This window comes from Pipistrellus hanaki (genome assembly GCF_964339955.1).
Source record: "Pipistrellus hanaki genome assembly, chromosome: 3".
NCBI classification, from domain to species: Eukaryota; Metazoa; Chordata; class Mammalia; order Chiroptera; family Vespertilionidae; genus Pipistrellus; species Pipistrellus hanaki.
The window spans coordinates 92,738,651-92,759,165 of record NC_140505.1 but is presented as its reverse complement, the minus strand read 5'-3'; the positions used below and the strand labels follow the sequence as shown (position 1 = coordinate 92,759,165).

Sequence of the window (20,515 nt, the reverse complement as noted above, 5' to 3'; positions counted from 1 at the left end):
TCCAATTTGGATGCCTTTTATTTCCTCCTCTTGTCTAATTGCAATTGCTAGTACTTCCAGTACTATGTCAAACAGGAGTGGCGAGAGTGGGCATCCCTGTCTTGTTCCTGTTCTTAGAGGGAATGGTTTTAGTTTTTGCCCATTGAGTATAATGTTGGCTGTGGGTTTATCATAAATAGCTTTTATTATGTTGAGGTATGATCCTTGTACTCCCACCTTGTTAAGAGTTTTTATCAGGAAAGGGTGTTGGATTTTATCAAATGCTTTTTCTGCATCAATTGATATGACTATATGATTTTTATCTTTCAGTTTGTTAATGTGATGTATCACATTTATTGATTTGCGGATATTGTACCATCCTTGCATTCCTCGAATAAATCCTACTTGGTCATGGTGTATGATCTTTGTGATGTTCTTCTGGAGTCGATTTGCTAGAATTTTATTGAGGATTTTGGCATCTATGTTCATGAGGGATATTGGCCTGTAATTCTCTTTCATTGAGTTGTCTTTATCTGGTTTTGGTATTAGAGTGATGCTGGCTTCATAGAAGGAGTTTGGAAGTGTTCCTTCCTCTTGTATTTTTTGGAATAGTCTGAGGAGGATAGGTTTTAGTTCTTCCTTGAATGTTTGGTAAAACTCTCCTGTGAAGCCATCTGGCCCTGGGCTTTTGTTTGCTGGAAGCTTTTTGATGACTGTTTCAATTTCTTCCCAAATCACTGGTCTATTGAGATTTTTAGATTCTTCCTGATTGAGTTTTGGAAGTGTGTATTTTTCTAGGAATACGTCCATTTCCTCCAGGTTGTTCAGTTTGTTGGAATAGAGTTGTTCGTAGTATTTAGTAACAATTCGTTGTATTTCGGTGGGGTCTGTTGTTATTTCACCTCTTTCATTTCTGATTTTGTTTATTTGGGTCCTCTCTCTTTGTTTCTTGGTTAGCCTGGCTAGAGGTCCATCTATCTTGCTTATCTTTTCAAAGAACCAGCTCTTGGTTTTGTTGATCTTGTGTATTGTTTCTTTGGTCTCTATGTCGTTTATCTGTGCTCTGATTTTTGTTATTTCCTTCCTTCTGCTTACACTGGGCTTTTCTTGTTGCTCTTTTTCTAACTCTTTGAGTTGTAGAGTTAGATCACTTGTTAGCCTTTTTTCTAGTTTTTTGCAATAGGCTTGTAAGGATATGAACTTCCCTCTCAAAACTGCTTTTGCTGTATCCCATAGATTTTGGATTGTTGTGTTTTCATGGTCATTTGTTTCCAGGATGTTTTTAATTTCTTCCTTGATTTCTCTGGTAACCCAGTCCTTGTTTAATAGCATGCTATTTAGTCTCCATGTGTTTGATTTCTTTGGATTATTTTTAGTGTAGTTAATTTCCAGTTTTATGCCATTATGATCTGAGAAGATGCTTGATATGATTTCTATCTTCTTGAATTTGAAGAGACTTTGCCTATGTCCCAAAATGTGGTCTCTCTTTGAGAATGTCCCATGTGCACTTGAGAAGAATGTATATTCTGTGGCTTTGGGGTGGAATGTTCTGAAGATGTCAATTAATTCCATCTGGTCTAGTGAGTCATTTAGGATTGATATTTCTTTGCTGATTTTTTGTTTAGATGATTTGTCCAAAGGTGAAAGTGGGGTATTAAAATCTCCTACTATGATTGTATTGCTATTAATCTCTCCCTTAATGTCCTCCAGCAGTTTTTTTTTTTTATGTATTTGGGTGCTCCTGTATTGGGTGCATATATATTTACCAGGGTTATTTCTTCTTGTTGGATTGTTCCCTTTAGTATTATGAAGTGGCCTTCATTATCTCTTGTTATGTCCTTCACTCTGAGATCTAATTTGTCAGATATAAGTATTGCTACCCCAGCTTTTTTTTCATTTCCATTTGCCTGGAAAACTTTTTTCCATCCCTTCACCCTCAGTCTGTGTGCATCTTTTTTTCTGAGGTGGGATTCTTGTAGACAACAGATGTATGGGTCTTGTTTTCTTATCCAATCTGACACCCTATGTCTTTTGATTGGAGCATTTAATCCATTTACATTTAAGGTTATTATTGATAGGTACTCATTTGACGCCATTTTTATTCTATAACCGTGTTCCTTCTTCACTTCCTATTTCTTTATTTTTACAGTAGACCCTTTAGCATTTCTTGCATTGCTGGTTTGGTGGATATAAATTCCTTCAGTCTTTTTTTGTCTATGAAGCTCCTGATTTCCCCTTCAATTTTGATTGATAGCCTTGCTGGGTACAGTATTCTTGGATTCAGACCCTTCCTTTGCATGACTTTGTATATTTCATCCCATTCCCTTCTGGCCTGATATGTTTCTGTTGAGAAATCAGTTGCTAGTCTGATGGGGGTTCCTTTGTATGTCACTTTCTGTCTCTCTCTGGCTGCTTTTAAGATTCTTACTTTGTCGTTGTTGTTAGCCAATTTAATTATAATGTGCCTTGTCGTCTGTTTTCTGGGATTTATTTTGTTTGGGACTCTGCGAGCATCTTGGATTTGTGTGGGTTTTTTCTTCTCTATCTCAGGAAAGTTTTCTGTCATTATTTCTTGAAATACTTTTTCCATGTCTACCTCAGTTTCCTTTCCTTCTGGAACCCCAATTATTCAAATATTATTTTGTTTTGTATTGTCCCAAAGCTCCCGTAGGCTCTCCTCCTGCTTTTTAATCTTTTTTTTCTAGAAGCTGCTCTAATTGGGTATTTTTTTCCATCTTGTCTTCTAGCTCACTGATGCGGTCCTCTGCTTCATCTAGTCTACTCTTGATGCTTTCTGTTAAGTTCTTCATGGTAGCGATGTCATTTTTCATTTCTTCTTGGTTCTTCTTCAATTCCTCATGGCTCTTCTTCATTTCCTCATGGTTCTTCCTCATTTCTTCTTGGCTATTGTCAAATTTCTCTTCCATTCTTTTTAGCCATCCTATGATCATTACTCTGAATTCTTGCTCTGGTAGGCTGCTTGCGTCTGACTCGTTTACTTCCTTTTCTGGTGATGCCTGCTTTTCTTTCACGTGCGGACTATGTTTTTGTCTCCCCATGGCCTTTCTTTTCAGGATGTCTGGTTATGTGGTGTTTCTTCCCCTGCGTTGATTTAAAGGTACAAACTACAACACTACCAGGTACAACACAAGAGGCACTTAACAGGAATGTATTTACAATATTAATAACCTCCAACAAAGGTGACCACTAGAGAAAGGCAAATTGGGGGATAGGAGAGAAGGAAGAAAGGTAAAAATAAAATAAAGAAAAATTTAAAAAATAATAAATAAAATAAGTAAATAAGATTAAAAAAAAAAGAGGGATAAAGAGATAGAAAAAGGAGGAAAAAGGTAATGACAAAATGAAGTTGGAAAACGGAAAAAAAGAAGGGAGAGAAAGAAAGAGAGAGAAGAAGGAGACTAAAAGAGAAATGGGAGACAAACTATATATCTGTGGAGAAAATTGCCATAGAACAACCACTGAACCCAGCCAATGCCAGTAACAATACTTGGAGATCAATACAAACTACAATATCCACTATTATTAAGTAAGGCTATGATATATAGAAGTACAAGAAACAAACAAAAACAGAGGATTTTTTTTAAAAAAAAAATACAAAGCAACAATAACAACACAGGTATAAGCATAACAATTTCACTAAAAAGCATAAAAATTCACAATAATCAACCTTCACACAAACAATGAGAAAAGGATAGAGAGGAGAACCTTTTTTTTTTTTTTTTTAACTAGTTAATATCGTGCAGAGAGTGATATTTATACACTTGGGTCAGGGGTTGGAACTTAGGTCTATAAGTATAGTGAGAGCTTTAGCAGGGGGTATGCAGAAAGAATAGAGGAAAAACTAAAGCAGGCAAGGGATAGGATAAATCGGAGACTAAAAGGGTAAAGTTTAGTAAGAGAGTGATGGTGTAAAGGTCAAGTTGAGAAAGGGTTGGATGATGATATAGTAGAGATTAAAATAGAATGAAGGTTACTCCCAATGTAAAATAAAGAAAAAATAAAATGGTAGTGGAGAGGGGAAAAAAAAAAAAAAGGAAAAAGAAACAAAAATTCAAAATAGCAGTAGTAATAGTGATGAAAGAGATTGAAAAATGTAATAATTGAAAAGGTAAAATCAAGTAAGGAAAAAAGAAAAAAAAATTCGTTTCTTAAGTAAAAGATGAAAAAAATGAAAATTAAATAAAAGATTAAAAGCTGAAAATAAAATAAAGAATGGCAAAATTAGTATAAAAATGACCAGTAGTGATCATTCACTTCCTCTGTTATTGTATTTGGCACGCCTGATTCACGGAGCAGACAGACTTGCAGTTCCCAGCATTCCACTGCACCTCAGTTTTGTAAGGTAATCCTTAATTTTAAGTCGGCTATATCTTAGTTATTTGTGTCCATTTATTTTTGATTAATAAAAAGAAAAAAAAAAGAAAAAGAAAAGAAAAAAGAAAAAAAGAAAAAAAAAAAAAAGCAGTTTGTAATTCAGCTCTTAGGTGTCAGTGTTTCCGGTTTGACCTCCCAGTCTTTTTGGTTGCTCTGGCCTTCTTTCGCTATGGCTCTAGCTGGCAGAGTGCCAACTGGCTCCCAGACTATCTCTAAAGCTCCGATCCCTTGTTTCCAGGAAGGCAATTTCCCCGGATAAGCCCAACTGAGCAGTCCTTCCCTAGTTTTCAGAAGCAAGGGGGTGAAGGGGGTCAGGCGCCAAGGTTTCCAGATGATCCGCCCTTGTCGGGACAGCCGCGATTCTTAACAATCTGTCCCGTGTCCCCTGGCGTTTTTTTTAAAAAAGTCCCAGATTACGCCAAACCCAGCACTGGGTGTCCCAGGCAGAATTCTCGCTGCAGCCTTCTTTGGGCTCGCAGGTCAGCGCAGGCGGCAGCACCGCGCTGGCGGCTATAGTGGGGGGCGGGGCCTTGCCGGAGCTCAGTGGCTACCGTCACTGCCTGTGCCGCGGGACCCAGATCCCTCAAATTTTCCCCACAAACTCTGACCTTTCCGTGGGTGACTGAAGAACTCCCTTGAAACCAAGTGTTTGCGCCGATTGGGCTGTCTCAGCTACTCGATGGTCTCCGCCATTGTGGGTTTTTCCAGGCTTCAGAGAAGCTCTTCCTTTTCTGGTAAGATGGCTCAGCCTTCTCTCCAAGCCCAGAGCTCCGGGAGAGCCCCGGCCGCGGCCGCAGTGCTGGCCGGTTGGTCAGGAAATCCTGTCCAGCGGACTTTTTCTTACCCTCCTTGAGATTTCTGCTGTCCCTCAGCTGCCAATCGACTTTCCCTGAGTGACTCAGACGCTGCTTTTTTCTGTTCTGGGACCGGAGTCAGAACAAGTCCGTCTGTTCAGTCGCCATCTTCAAGCTCCGCCCTTGAGTTCTTTTTTGTGTATGGTGTAAATTGGTGATCTAGTTTCATTTTTTTGCATGTATCTGTCCAATTTTTCCAACATCATTTGTTGAAGAGACTGTCTTGACTGTGTGCTCTTGTCTCCTTTGTCAAATATTAATTGAGTATAATGGCTTGGGTGGATTTCTGGGTTCTCTGTTCTGTTCCACTGGTCTATATGTCTATTCTTGTGCCAGTACCAGGCATTTTTTAGAATAGTGGATTTGTAATACAGCTTGACATCTGGTATTGTGATCCCTACAAATTTATTCTTCTTTCAAGATTTCTGTAGCTATTCAGGGTCTTTTTTTATTCCAGATGAATTTTTGGAGAGTTTGTTCTAGATCTTTGAAGTATGCTGTTCATACTTTAATGGAGAGTGCATTGAAAATATAGATTGCTTTGGGCAGTATGGAAATTTTGAAGATGCTGATTCTACCAAACCATGAACACAGTATATTCTCCCATTTGTTTATGTCTTCCTCTACCTCTTTTTCCAGTGTCTTAGAGTTTTCCAAGTACAGGTGTTTTACCTCATTAGTTAACCTGTTAACTGCCACAGATCCAAAATGGAAACCATCCCCACATGCCATGATATTTTTAATTTTTAAAATCAATTTGCAATGACTATTATAAAAATATGTTACAATTAGGATATCCTTGAATATTTTCAGTTGATAATTCCATGGAAAATGACTTTTTAAAGTATCTATAGACACTTATGGCATACAAAAGGTTTACTCCTAAGTATCTTAATTTTTTTGTAGTTGAAATGGTAAATAGGGTTGTTTTTAAAATTTCTCTTTACATAAATTCACTATTGGTGTATAAAAAAAAAAGCCATAGATTTCTGGTGTTAATTTTGTATCCTGCTACATTGCAGAATTTATTAATTCTAATATTTTTTTTATTGGAGACTTTGGGGAATGCATGTCAAACTCAAAGGCTAACAGGCCAAATAAACAGGGTTTTAGTTTATGTGGGCCCCCAAAAAACAAAAGCTTTAATTTTCTTTTCTTTTTTAAATATATTTTATGGATTTTCACAGAGAGGAAGGGAGAGGGATAGAGAGTTAGAAACATTGATGAGAGAGACACATGGATCAGCTGCCTCCTGCACACTCCCTACTGGGAATGTGCCAGCAACCTTGACTGGAATAAAGCCTGGGCCCCTTCAGTTCACAGGCTGACATCTATCCACTGAGCCACTCAATGTCTTTTGACTGGAGCATTTAGTCCACTTACATTTAAGGTTATTATTGTTAATTACTTGTTTGTATCCATTTTTATTTCTTGTGCTTGTGTTCCTTCTTCTCTATTTCTTCTTTTTACAAATCCCTTTAGCATTTCTTGCATTGCTGGCTTGATAGTGATATACTCCTTTAGCCCTTTTTTGTCTGTGAAGCTCCTGATTTCCCTGTCAAATTTGAATGATCTGACAGGGAAATAGTTTATTTGCTGGATAGACTATTCTTGGATTCAGTTCCTTTCTTTGCATCACTTTGTATACTTCCTTCCATTCCTTTATGTCTTGATGTGTTTCTGTTGAGAAATCGTTTTATAATCTAATGGGAGATCCCTTGTAGGTAACTCTGTCTCTCTTACAGCCTTTAAGACTCCCTCTTTGCCATTAACGTTTGCCATTGTAATTAAGACATGTCCAGGTGCAGGTCTTTGGGTTTATCTTGTTTGTGACTCTTTGTGCTTGTATAACCTTTTCTTCCCCAAATCAGGGATGTTTTCTGACATTATTTCTTCAAATAGGTTTTCTAACCCTTGTTCCTCTTGTCATTCTGGCGTTCGTAATATATTATACATATGATGCTTCATTTCATGTTGTCCCAAAAAACTCTCTTGGGCTCTCCTCATGCTTTCTAATTTTTCCCTCCAGTTGTTCAGAATGTGTGTGTTTTGCTTCCCTGTCTTCTAATTCGCTAATTCGGTCCTCAGCTTCTCCTAGTCTACTGTTGAAACCTTCCATACTGTATTTTATTGTAGCTATATCACTCTTTATTTCCTCTTTATTCTTACATAAGTTGTTGATTTTCTTATCCAGACATTTAAAAACTGTATGACCCTTACTCTGAATTCTTTTTCTGGCATGTTGCTTGCCTGTTTCCTTCAGTACCTTTCCTGGTGACTTCTCTTTTTCTTAGCTTTGGGGTTGTATCTTTGTCTCCCCATTTTTGCTCTTACCAAAGAATCTAGGCATTGAGTCACATGGGGCCTGTGGCTGCAGTGATGGGCTTGGTGGCAGGTTGCGTGGTCATGGGATCGGCCTGGTTTCAAGCAGTGGGCCCGGCAGTGGCTCCCACAGTCATGGTCCCTGGGTTTTCAGGACTTCTTAAGACATTGAAGCAGGGTTGAGGTAGAATGTCAGGCAGTCATAATGTTGGCATTATGATCATGTATTTTGCTTAGTTGTATATTTGTTGTTCTCTTCTTAGTGGGGTGACTAGATTTATATTAGACCCTTAGTAAACACTGAAAGATTGTTTTTATCTTGATTGAAGATTAAAAGTAGTCTATGTTAGCCATAATCACAGAATGAATTAGGAATTGCATATCCTATTTAAATTCTCTGTAGCATTTATGAGTGCCACCCAAATTTTTTGTAAAATTTCCTATAGATCTCTTGACATTACATTCAATTGGTTCTCTTCCTGTGTTTTTTCATTATTTCTTAACTTCTGGGTTCCCCTAGCACTCTGTGCATACATCTATCTTAAAATCCATATTACACTGAAACTCATTATTCATATACCAGTTTTGCATATAGACAGTGAATTTAATATATATATATATATATATATATATATATATATATATATATATATATACATTTTTATTGATTTCAAAGAGGAAGGGCATGGAAGAAATATCAGTGATGAGAGAATATCATTGATTGGCTGACTCCTGTATGCCCCATACTAGGGAGCAATACCACAACCCAGGCATATGCCCTTGACTGAGAATCAAACCTGGGAATACCCTGAAGTTGTTGCCGAAGATAGCAATGACATTTATATCCTATCCAGTCCACAGGCCGACGCTCAGTACACTGAGCCAAGCCAGCTAGGGCTAGACAGTGAATTTTTTAAGAACAAGATTTGGGTCTCATTCTTCTTATAACTTCAGTGCCTAACATTGCAATAGGGTCCTATTAAACTAACCTGTTAAATGTGGAAAAGAAAAATGATACTATTTGCTTTTTGTAGACTCTTGTTAAAGGAGGGAAGCAAGAGAGTCCCACAGTGCTGTCAAAATAATTGTAAAGTGGGACTTTGTTGTTTTGTAGCTCAAAGACTTAATTGACTAAACATTTCCTATTGAATACAAATTCATATTACTTAGCTCTCTGTCAAATTCCTCGCAGTGCATCTTAACTGAACTTTCTATTCTTATACATGTATACTTTATACTAATTAAGCTGAGCTACTTCCTAATCCCCCTTTTAGTATTTCTATGTGTTTGCTCATATTGTATCTTCTTTGTGGCTTTCATCCAATCTTCAAATGTCCATATAGATGCTGCTTCCTTCATGAAGCTTTCAGTCATCTCCTTGTCCTCTCCCACCTCTACCAAAACATCATTTCCCCCTCTGAACTCTTAATTAGACTTTGACTGCAATAAACCATTATTTTTGTATCCTATTAAGTCATAAGTTCCTTGAAAGCAAGATTCTTATCTTTGTTTTTTCTATTTTGCATTAATAATTGAATTGAGTATCAATTAACTTTTAAAAATGTTTTACCATCTTGTTAAAAATTCTTCCTCTGCATTGATCTATACGTAAATGCACTTAATCCAGAACATTTGGACTGTGTGTAGGTTTAAATAATGTATTTATTTCTGCAACTTCAGTTTAGGAAATAATTTTTGTTCCAGATTTACATTTATTTAAAATATATTTACCATTCTTTGTATTGACTCTCCTCCTTTTCTAGGGCACTGTCTTTAATCTTGAATCCAAGGAGGAGGAATACCCTGAAGTTGTTGCCGAAGATAGCAATGACATTTATATCCTTCCCAGTGACAATTCTGGACAAGTCAGTCCTCCAGAGTCTCCAACTGTGACTACTTCTTGGCAGTCAGAGAGCTTACCTATTTCCCTGTCAGTCAGCCAGAGTTGGCATACTGAAAGCCTGCCAGTGTCCCTGGGTCCTGAGTCCTGGCAGCAGATCACAATGGATCCCGAAGTAAAAAGCTTAGATAGCAATGGGGCTGGAGAGAAGAGTGAAAACAATTCTTCTAATTCTGACATTGTGCATGTTGAGAAAGAAGAAATACCTGAGGGTGTGGAAGAGGCTGCTGTGACATCTGTAGTCTTGTCAACCAGGGAGCTGCAAGAGGCACTCCATAAAGCCCCAGCTCCCTTGCTTCCACATATTACTGCCACTTCCTTGCTGGGCATGAGAGAATCTGACACAGAAATGACTGCAGTTGAGAAAGTCAGCCCAGCTACATCATTATTTGTAGAACTTGATGAAGATGAGATGAAAGCAGCTATAATTGAACCTATTGAAAGAGAGGAGATGATCCCTATACTGGAACCCACAAAAACACTGTTGAGTGAAGAGATGACTATAAGGAAAAAGAGTCTTATGGAAGGGTCCTACCCTGCTGGAGAAGAGAAGTCTATGGCATTGTCTGAGGGCAAGTCTATACTGTTGTTTGGAGGGGCTGCTGCTTTTGCTATCCTGGCTGTGGCAGTTGGAGTAGCATTGGCTCTGAGAAAGAAATAGCATGTTTTAGAAGAGAAATAAGACAAAAAAGATATTAGGCTTTAGTTGTATTGACTGAATATGAACTGCCAGCAGATGATTGTACATTTGTGGAACACTCTTGGATAGAGATTTTTTGCTTGAGGTAGAGGGTGTTCATGTTTGTCTGGTTGTAAATTCCAAAGGTCTTGGCTCATGGTAGATTCTGGATCTTAAGAGCAAAGTACTTCCTCTGGTACAGGTTTCTCAATATCTGCATTAATTATATCTTGAAATGTCTTCGTTGTAGGAATTTGTCCTGTGCATTGTGTTTAGCAACATCCCTGACCTGTACCCACTAAATATCAGTAGCAACTCTCCCCCAGTTGTTAAAACCAAAAATTTCTCCTGACATTGTCAAATGTCCTTGGGAGTAAAATGATTCCCTCTTATGGGCCACAGCTTTAGAGGGAGAGGGTTAATTTAGGAGTATCTGTGATAGAAGTTCCCAGGCAAGAGGAACTCGGTCCTGCCCTTGGAATTTCATCTTTTCTGATGAACATGTTGTGTTTGCAGTCATTCCTTTTCGGCTTTTTTTTTCTTCCCCAACTTTTTAATCCTATAGTCTGAGTATTCTCCTCTTATGTCACAGCTGCTTCTCAGGTACCACACTCCTCTTCACCCCCAGGTTTCTCCTAAGATCCATTGAGTGTGCTTGCTCTGTACCTATCAAGTCTCTGATACTTCTTATAGTTTCACTTTGTAAAGATACTACCTTTAGTAATCTATAAAAAGCAGGGAGGGGGCTCCCTACCTATAAGTGCTATGACAAGTAACTGACGAGAGAGAGATCTGTCTCATTTAGAAGCAGGAAAATAGCTTAAATGACCTCTGGAGCTCTTTTGTGTATGGCCATCCTATTGAATTTATGGCTACCCACCAGCAGCATCTCCCTTGCTAGATGGTCACTGTCTATACCTGGGCTAGTGTTTTTCCCTATACTAACTGGCCTTAATGTTAATGGTCCGCCACCTAACTCCTTTGCAGTCCTTTACTGCATTTTTATACTTAGCTTACAGACCAATTGAGTTTTAACTCTTATGAAATATATTAAGTCTCCTAAATATCATTGAAATAAAAAGTATGAAAAAAAGAAGCTTGACTTTCTTGGTTACCCTTGAGTTCTAGTTTGGCTTTTAGGCTTCTTCACCGAAATCTTCACAGTCCAAATGCCAGTGTGATAAACCACAATGATCCTAATTATATGTATTAGTTGAGAATCAGCATAATTTTCTTTCATCTGGCTGATCCCACCTCTGGAAGAGTGAGAAGTGTCATTTTATGCCTGAGGATCATGGTGTCACTAGCAGGACATACTTGTTTGATACATAAGTCATCTCAGATTTACCTTAGTAAATGTAACAAATTATTTTTTTAGATCGTGAAATTTGTAGTAAAATTACTTTGCCTTATCCTGGTCACCAAAATGTGTTTTAAATGTGCTTTCTTTTAAAAATATATTTTTAAAAATTAAATCTTTTCCCTAACGCAATGCTATTTAAAAGCTGGTCAAGAAAAGTTCTGAAGTATGTTTGTGTGCCACTTCAGCTTTATTATGGGGTGTATCTTTATGTTCTGAGTTTTAGTGTCCCCATTTAGTGAGTGATGTTTTTAAGGATTTTGGTGCATATTGAATAATACAGCTAGGGATGAGGATTCATGTAGTAAAGAATTATTTCCTTCTTGGGCTCTGACTGTTGCAGTGGATTACTCTGTCCTAATTGCTACATTTTGTGTTTGCATAGGATAAGAGCAAACTGGTGTGTTATCTTAATCTCCTCCCCCCCTCACCCCCCATATATAATAAAAGGGTATTATGGAAATTGACCAAATGGCTGAACTACCAGAACACCTGCGGCCCCTCGCCCCGGCCATCCCTACCCCCAATTGGCCCCCACACCAGCTGGCCCACCCCCGATGGCCCCCCATGGGGGCGGGCTGGCTGGATCCCACCAATTTAGAATTTATGCACCAGGCCTCTAGTTTATAATAAAATATTTTCCTTCCAGAGATCACACTTTTAAACTCTGTATCCTCAAACCCAATGGCTGAACACATTTAAGCACTAATGTAAACCAAGTTCGTTTCTGAGCTGCTAGAGTAAGGTGACCAGACATCCCGCTTTTTAACCACTTGTCCTGTGTCCTGTGGGGTTTTAAAAAAGTCCCAAAGATTTAAAAGAATCTTTTCAAAAATCAGGACTTTTTTAAAACGCCATGGGACATGAGACAAATTGTTAAAAATCGGCACATCTGGTCACCTTATGCTAGAGAGATATGTGGCTTAGGATATTTGGGTCTGTGTTCTCCATTAAAGAAAAGAGTAAGACATGTGATACGATGCTACCATTGCTGCTTTATTTTCCTGTCTCTTGAACATTAACCCAAAGTTATTTGGCCAATTGGATTTTGCTGTGTAATGGTAAATAGCTATTCTTTTCCATTGGCTTTCTCTAGATTGAATTGTTGAAAGTTCCTGAGTTAATAGGATGGTTAGTGTCCATGTTTTTTCTTCATTTCCTTATCTTCTGCCTCTGGCAGTGTAAGGGAATACCCTAATAAGGACTGCTTCTTACAGCAACTCCTATTATATTTAAAAGAAAATCATGTTACCCACCCTTTTTTTTTTTTTATGAGGGCTGGTAGTAGGAGGCTGTTCCCTTCTGTCCCGACTTATAGAGCACCTAAATCTAAGAAAAAGGGACAATTCACAATAAATCCAATTCAAATGCAGAATTAAGAATATCACCGTTTATAATTTCTCATTCTTTGAACAATTGAGGAAAAGTTTTTGTTAGTCTTATAGGACTCTTAACTGTTCTCTTAAATATGGTTTCTGATCACTTGGCAAAACGTTAGTGAATGTTTAAGAAAAATACTAGAATTAAAGGATGCTAATTTATCTTCTCTAATAAATGATCATTCTGAGCCCAAAGAAATCCATTTCTACAGTGTGCCTTAGGAGGATTCTGATGGTCACATTGCCCTCTAAAAAGAAAGCTTTCTAGATGAAGAAAAACAACCGTTGACCTTCTGGTTCACACATTCACCACCCAAAGTCATCCTTGATACCTCCTCTCGCCTATGTCCCATCTCTTGTATTAAATGCAGCTACTACTGCCTGGGTTTGTACCGGGGGAATAAATGGCAAACACAGAACATGGTTTTTTGAACCACAGCTACCATTAATTTCCTCAGCTTCTGTGCTGACTCTCTTTAGTAATATAAAAGTGATGCATGCTCTCTTGTTTTTTTCCTAAAAGTATGACATGTGAACAAATATCATACCCATAGAATTTTTCAATTATTTTAAGAGATGTTTTCTAGAAATAAAAGGTATTGCAGGTAAGAAAAATTTTCCCTTTTCTTTTATTTTTTTACTCTAACTTATCTCTCAAAAAATTTGAGATGATGATTTTTATATCATCAGGCTGGTCCTCCTAATGAAATATCACTATCTGAACACTTCATAGAAATAGCTTCTAGCCTCTGAACCAATACCCTCAGAAGCATTATTTCATTTAAAATCTCAGCAATACAACTTGATGCCTGAAAGTTGCCTCTTTTGTGGAGGACCAAGATGTGCCATTAGTAATAATATCCTATTATAACTGAGAGGGTTAAACGATGACATGGGTTTGAACTGAGTGCACATTTTCCCATATTAGAATATCCTTTTTCTAAAAAGAAGTGTGGGTAATTATAATTTCAGCAAATATCAGTTGAGCATTTACCAACTTTTCTAAAATGTTCTAGCATGAGAGGCAATGATTGGAATTTTTCTGACTCCAAGTTTAGTGCTTTTTCAAGTTTTTACTATTTTTTGTGACCCTGCAAAATAGTATTGGCAGGCTCTCTGCACACAGCTGTGCCAATTGCTGCACAAGAGCAACCTATGCTTACCATTTTGTGTGCCTAATTAGTAAATACTGAGCACGTTGTCCCAAACAAATGAGATGTCCAGGATTCCCAATTCCTAATTATACCAAATGTTTTGCCTCAAATATTGAATGAGATGCCTTATGAATAATTAGCAGTTATCAATTGCTTTCTTACCTAATGTGTTAAGTATTTCTTGTGAACAAGGGTAAGGCAATCTGACACAGGAATCATCACTGAATGATTTGAAGGTAGCACCATGACTCTCTTCCTTTTTTCCTAGTTTGTTACCTTTTGTTCTATTTCCCCTGCCTGTGCTATGGGTTGTGGAGGCAAACTCTAGGCCTTGATAGACTTTTCAATACTCATTTAAGAGGGTTAAGCAGACACAACCAGAAGCCTGTCTTGCTCAGAAGCTGGCAATAAGTTGACTCCCAGTGCAAACCTTCCATTCATTCCATAGTACACTGGGGAATGTAAAGTTAATAGTAACCTTGCCTATAGAATACTGATTTTAATTCAGTCACTATTGTTTAGTTACTTCAATATAGCCCTCCATGGAGAGTTAGAGTCTGTCATGTTACTATATTTATTGATTAATAAATCCTGCTTTTTCCTTTACACAAAACTACCTACCCTGTCACCCGGGTCTTCCACCTGTGAACTCTGTTTACAATATCCCTAGCCAAGCAGCTTTTGCTCAGGTTAGAATTGTTCTCAGGTATATTTGCAAAGCTCTTTTCCATTTGTTTAGTCGACTACTTTTAAATTGCTCTTTCTGGAAGAAAATATCTATCCCCAGTGAGAATCTGATTATATGGATGAGAGTGTATGTAGGTATATGTGTGATTAACTTGTTTGTATATGTGTTTCTGATATGTATCCTTTGGGGGGGAAAGTCCATTCCAAAACATTCATAATAATAGCATTACTAGAAAATGTTTTTCAAATGATGGCATTCATACTGCATGTCATCTATTTGTTTTTAATATCTGCAACATATTGCAGATATCAGATTGAGCCCCAACTCTAGTGTTTCAAGTATTTAATGCAGAATGATAGTCATTTTTTCTTTTCTGATTAATTTAAAAACTCAAGAAACATAAAATTGGTAACAAGGAACTATAGATTAGTACTTCATTTCATTACTCTTATTCAGTCCTTCTCCACAGTGTCATGTTCACAGAAACAAGAGTATTAGTATAGAGTAAAAGGTAATGTGTGTGACATGGACCCAACATCCACCATCATACATGCAAATGTAACCTTAGGAAACAATCGTTGCTTGGAACCATAGACACCTTGGCACTATTTTTAAATGTATGTGCTCCCTGGTTGATTTGGCATTATCTAAGAAATTTGACTTTGTTATTGTATTCTATCTGTATCCGTAGAAAAGGCAACTATTCAACTGTTGAATTTTTAAGTCTAGTTTTTCACTTCTTTTAAAATATATTTTTATTGATTTCAGAGAGAAAGTGAGAGGGAGAGATAGATGATGAGAGAGAATCATCGATTGGCTGCCTTCTTGCACATTCTACACTCGGGATCGAGCCTGCAACACAGGCATGTGCCTGACCAGGAATCAAATCATGACCTCTTGGTTCATGAGATGATGTTCAACCACTGAGCCATGCTGGCCAGGCTGTTTTTTATGCCTAGAAAAACCTGTTCGCTCCTGATGTAACCTCTTAAGCTTGAATTGAGGGCTATGACTAGAAAATGAAAATACAAAATTATTACCGGACAGTCCTTCACATGCAGTAGTGTCTGGTACACCACCTTGACTTCTTAGAAAAAGAAAATGTGCCGTTAGTTACCCAGTTTTGGAAATTTGGTGACACTGGCCTTTAAATCACCTCCATGCCTTTTATTTGCCTATGGTTTTTCTTGACTCTTAATAAAAGGAAAATCAAGTTGGAAAAAGTCCAACATGCTCTGAATCCAGAATCTCCTGTACTGTCTGGTTTTTAAACCAGAAAACTATTCTTTAGTAGTATTAAGAGGTCCCTGTTTTGCAAGGAATTTTTCTTTGTAAGGGATATGTGCTTTCTTCCTCTGGTCTTTGCTCCCCTTACACAACACTACTGTAAGACTATGCCCTGAGGTTGCACTTTAATAAACAGTAGATGGTTTTTTTAACAAAAAAATTGTTTTATTTCTTCTGCCTTATAAACTGTTTTTAACTTTAATGTTCAAGTGAAATAAGATAAAGGCACAATGTGTAAGATAAAAAAGGGGATCAAGTTTGTTCAATATGTCCAAGTTGACATTTTTATTCAAGTATATTACTGTAGAGATTCCTAAATGGGTCACGGGACCTAAAAATCACCTTTAAAAATAATGAGAAATAAATAACTGTTATCTGTCTTCTCTAAGAACTCTAAGTGGTCACAACTCCATCTCCACCAGAGGCAGCTAACTGCTGTCCTGTATCAAGTTTTAACCAGACATGCTTTACAGTCATCCGTTCAGTCCATCTCCTAGATCAAGAAAGGAAAAATGAGAATTAGCCAGTATACTCCCCCCCCCCCCAATATGTTTAGTCATATTTCTAACCTTTATTTTAAACTAGAGGCTCAGTGCACAAATCCATGCACCAGGCCTCTAGTATGCATATAAGATCTTTGGTTTATCTCTTCCTGCCTTCCCTCCTTCCCCCTCCCCTCTGAGATTCATCAATCTGTTCCATGTTTCCATGCCTGTGGTTTCCGCTCCTGTGTTGAGCATCTGGCCCCTGGTGGTCAGTGCATGTCATATAGACTGGTTAGGTTTTTATATATATGGAATTCTTTTTTATGACTTCCTATTTACTGTTTCTCCCTCTTTTCTAACTTGTATTGATGACCAGGCTTTCTTTTTCTTTCCTTCTAACAGCAGGGACACTTTCTGTTATGGCTCAGATAATATTTTAGACTCTGTAGGCCACTCAGTCTTGGCCATATGCTCTTTGTCACAATGGCTCCATTCTGATGTTTCAGTGTGGAAGCAGCCAGAGAAAATACACAAATGAATGAGCATGGCTGCATTACAATAAAACTTTGTTTATAAAAACAAGCAGCAGGCTAGATTTGGCCTATGGCCATTATTTACCAATCTTTATAAATGATTAGAAGTTCTACATCCTTCACTTTTACCAAATGTACACTACATTTATTAGAATGTACATTCAACTTCTATGACAGGTAATCTAAATATGACTTAAACAAGATTTGTTTATTTCTCTTATTATATGTCAGCAGTCAGCACCTCAGTCTTGGGATCCAGGAGCCTCTCTTACTGATCCTTGTCACTAAGATAAAGTCCTCACCTATGTACCCATATCCTCATGCACACTTCAACCTATGGACAGGGGGAGAAGTAGAGGGCAGATCCCTTCTCTTCAGGGACACAGTACAGAGATGTATGTATCACTTCTGCTTGCATCTCTTTAATCAAAAGTCATAGGTCACACCTGGCTTACAAAGGAACCTGGGATATGTAGACCAAAAGAACCCAGTTATAAATCCTATAACTGCAGAAGATAGGGAGGACAGATATTGGGGGCATCTAACAGTATCTGCCAAAACTTTTGAGTTTCTAACTGGCTTCAAGGATTAATTATAATCTATAGCTTCTCACCCAACCAACATAAAACCTTTAGTATATATTTATTTAGCACCTCTAAAATACAGTTCCTATTACAGCCATCTCCATAGATTTGGGTTAACTCCCATGTGAGCTTTTTAGTGCTCCACACCTATAATTTAATAGATGTTACTGCTTTACTGATGATCATTTTCTAAAGTCTAAATTAGCTGTTTTAATTTACAAGCCAGAATTCAGCCCTTAAGAACTCCAATGCCATAAGAAATACAAGTGAAACTGAGAGTTCTGCAGAAACATGTTCTCTGGAGCCCTGTCATCTTTATATCATCGCATCCTATGTTTTGCTCTATGAGAGCAACTGCAAAAACAGACTTTTAAGGTTCTGAGATGTGGGTATTCCCATTTTTGGGTCACTTATGGTGCCAAGAGATATCTTGGGTCCAAGGAATCAAGATTCTGTTTGAGCTGATCAGTATTTGGTAAGCTGTTAATACAGACTCCTGTTGATGTCTTGCCCATTTACTCCCCTTGAGTTGTGGTTGGTGAACACTGTCCAGGAACTTTCTCAGGTGTACCTGCTTCCAACAATTCAGCATGGTTTAATACCTGATTTGAGATTTATATTCATTCTCCTGTTTCAAAATGCTGGTATAACTAAAGTCCAAAGCAGATCGAGAAAGCTTTTAAGGTTTATCACTAATTTTAAGAGGGCTGGATGCCTGAGTAATGCTTCTGGCACATAAAATCCCAAATACTAATATTTTCAAATTTAGAGAAAAGATATATCCATTGAACATCCAGTTGGCTCTATGAAACTGAAGCAGCAGACATTGACTGTCTAGCCTTCTTGGGCAACATCATGAACTGTGACTTAATATCCAGATGTTTTCTGGGACCAGTTTTAGATAACCTCTCCTCCCTGCCTTTTTTTTTTTTTTAATCTCCTTTTGGTCTCTCTCACCTTCATCCTTCTTAGTGAGCATGTTTTCATTTGTTTGTTTTGTAAGCATGTCTTTAAAGAATTTAATTATACTTATTTTTGTGACAAGGTGAAGTTGACAGCAGATCTAGGGATGCTCAGCTTGAATCTCTTAGCCACTTTCTTTCATGCTCTAAGTGTCTATACCACCTATATCACACTAGTACAATTCTATGGACAGTATGAAATAAGCCTTCCTTCAATGATAGTAGCAATCTTAAAAAAAATGAAGCTGCTCAGCCAGCAAAGCTCAATGGTTGAGCATCGACCTATGAACCAGGAGATCACAATTCGATTGCTGGTCAGGGCACATGCCTAGGTTGCATGCTTGATCCCAAATGGGGGGCATGCAGGAGGCAGCCGATCAATGATTCTCTCATCATTGATGTTTTCCTCCCTCTCCCTTTCTCTCTGAAATAAATTTTTAAAAATAAATTTTTTTAGGAAATGAAGCTGATAAAGCTCAAAAGCTTTCTTTTTTCATTGCTACCTCCTACTACATAATGTTCTTGTTCATGAAAGCAAAATCAAGCCTTTTTGCCTAAACAGGAAGGTTTATAATAGCCTTCCTTGTGGTTTGGTCATCAGAAGCAGAAGGAAGGGAGGAAAGTAGCAGAGGTCTCTGCTTAGTTTCCTGACCTTAGAGGGAAATGGATATAGGAAATAGGCAGAAACCAAGAGGATTTAGTGAAATGCCAAGGAGCTGACAACACTGGTTCTTACATTTCTGACTAAGTTTCTCACATAGGTGAGTAGGTTCTGATTAATAAAATTCACTGTTGTGCGAAAGACATCACGGAGCAAGGATGGTGTGTGATCGGCCACCTTTTTGGCCAACAGCATGGTCAACATCAGCATAGTCTTCTCCTTCTCCATGTCTTTAGGATGCGTCTGCATGACCTGCTCCAGGGCAGCAGCAAGGCACTCCCTTCTGTCCTGTACAGAGGTGAAAGCAGAAGGCTAGGTCACTAATATTTTTCTCTTTTAAATGAAAAGTAGTCCTCCAGTGGAAAGCATGAACAAACATGCTCTCATTTCACAAGGAAGTATTTAGTAAATAGCTAAGGTGGTTGGAAGAGAGAATGAGAAACAATTTAGTTCTAAGAGGAGATGGAAAGGGAAGACTGAGATTACTCCCTGGAGTGGAACACTCATTAACCAAATGCATGGTCACTGAGCATCTATATGCACACTCAACACTGACAGAACTAAAGAAGCCAAGTTATTCCCTACCTCTGAAGCACTTCAAATCAAGAATTAGTTAACTACCCAAGATATCGTATGCCCAGTTACTGGCACAGACCTTGCTTGCTAGAGGGAGGGAGGACGGGCTGCATGTGATATTCCCACCTGGAACAGGCACACAATAGAACATTAGACCTGAGAGGGCCTGCAGGCTCATTACTTTCATGGAGAGTTAACACTGTGGGAAAGGTCCCAGGCAGAACATCACTGGATGCTTATAGATTCTGTGACAACTAGGGAGACCATCATATGGGAAGAGACCACTAAAGAGGGGATAAGCCTTCTTGCAGGCAGGAGACCTGGCCGGATTGAACATTGGAGAATAAATACATTTCTATGTAGTGAGAAGTACTTGCATTTTTAGCTGGTAGTCAAAAAAATACCTTGAGGTATTTCTCCCACTAAGTTTCCAAGTGTCTTAGACCTATTTTTGTATTCCCACAATGCTTGGCTAATGATAGAAGCTCTATAAGTATTAGTATGTGGATTACAACCATGAAGTCAAGAGTAGGAGGTTAACATGTTGCTTTCCCTATCACACCTGAGTAAATGACTTAATGTTCTCTGTTGGCAGTTTTATTTAGCTCCTTACAACTAAAGAAAGTTATTTCTGGAAGAGTCATATACATTTTGTTCATCTTTTTAGAGGCTTTTATCCTGAAATTCTTTGACTCATTTCTAAATGTCAAATAACAA

The 20,515-nt window shown here is 38.0% G+C and overlaps 2 protein-coding genes across 28 annotated transcripts in view; one reads left to right on the top strand and one right to left on the bottom strand.

Moving 5' to 3' along the window:
- The window catches only part of BCL2L13 (BCL2 like 13), a 226,624-nt gene that overhangs the window by 148,252 nt on the left and 57,857 nt on the right, over positions 1-20,515 (top strand). For 7 of the 15 annotated variants that reach the window (XM_084878594.1, XM_084878595.1, XM_084878587.1 and 4 more), the window contains one exon: positions 9,314-11,938. The exons of the other annotated variants lie outside the window; for them this stretch is intronic. In XM_084878594.1, coding sequence (XP_084734720.1) covers positions 9,314-10,111 — 798 coding nt within the window. In that variant the 3' untranslated portion in view covers positions 10,112-11,938. Of the gene's footprint in view, positions 1-9,313; positions 11,939-20,515 lie in introns of those variants that run through there. 15 annotated transcript variants of the gene reach the window in all.
- BID (BH3 interacting domain death agonist) overlaps positions 10,661-20,515 on the bottom strand; it is a 76,889-nt gene continuing 67,034 nt past the window's right edge. For 11 of the 13 annotated variants that reach the window (XM_084878626.1, XM_084878621.1, XM_084878628.1 and 8 more), the window contains 2 exons: positions 19,298-19,510; positions 10,661-16,490 (listed from right to left, as the gene is read on the bottom strand). In XM_084878626.1, coding sequence (XP_084734752.1) covers positions 16,479-16,490; positions 19,298-19,510 — 225 coding nt within the window. In that variant the 3' untranslated portion in view covers positions 10,661-16,478. The remainder of the gene's footprint in view (positions 16,491-19,297; positions 19,511-20,515) is intronic. The other 2 variants (XM_084878630.1, XM_084878620.1) reach the window with 1 other exon arrangement.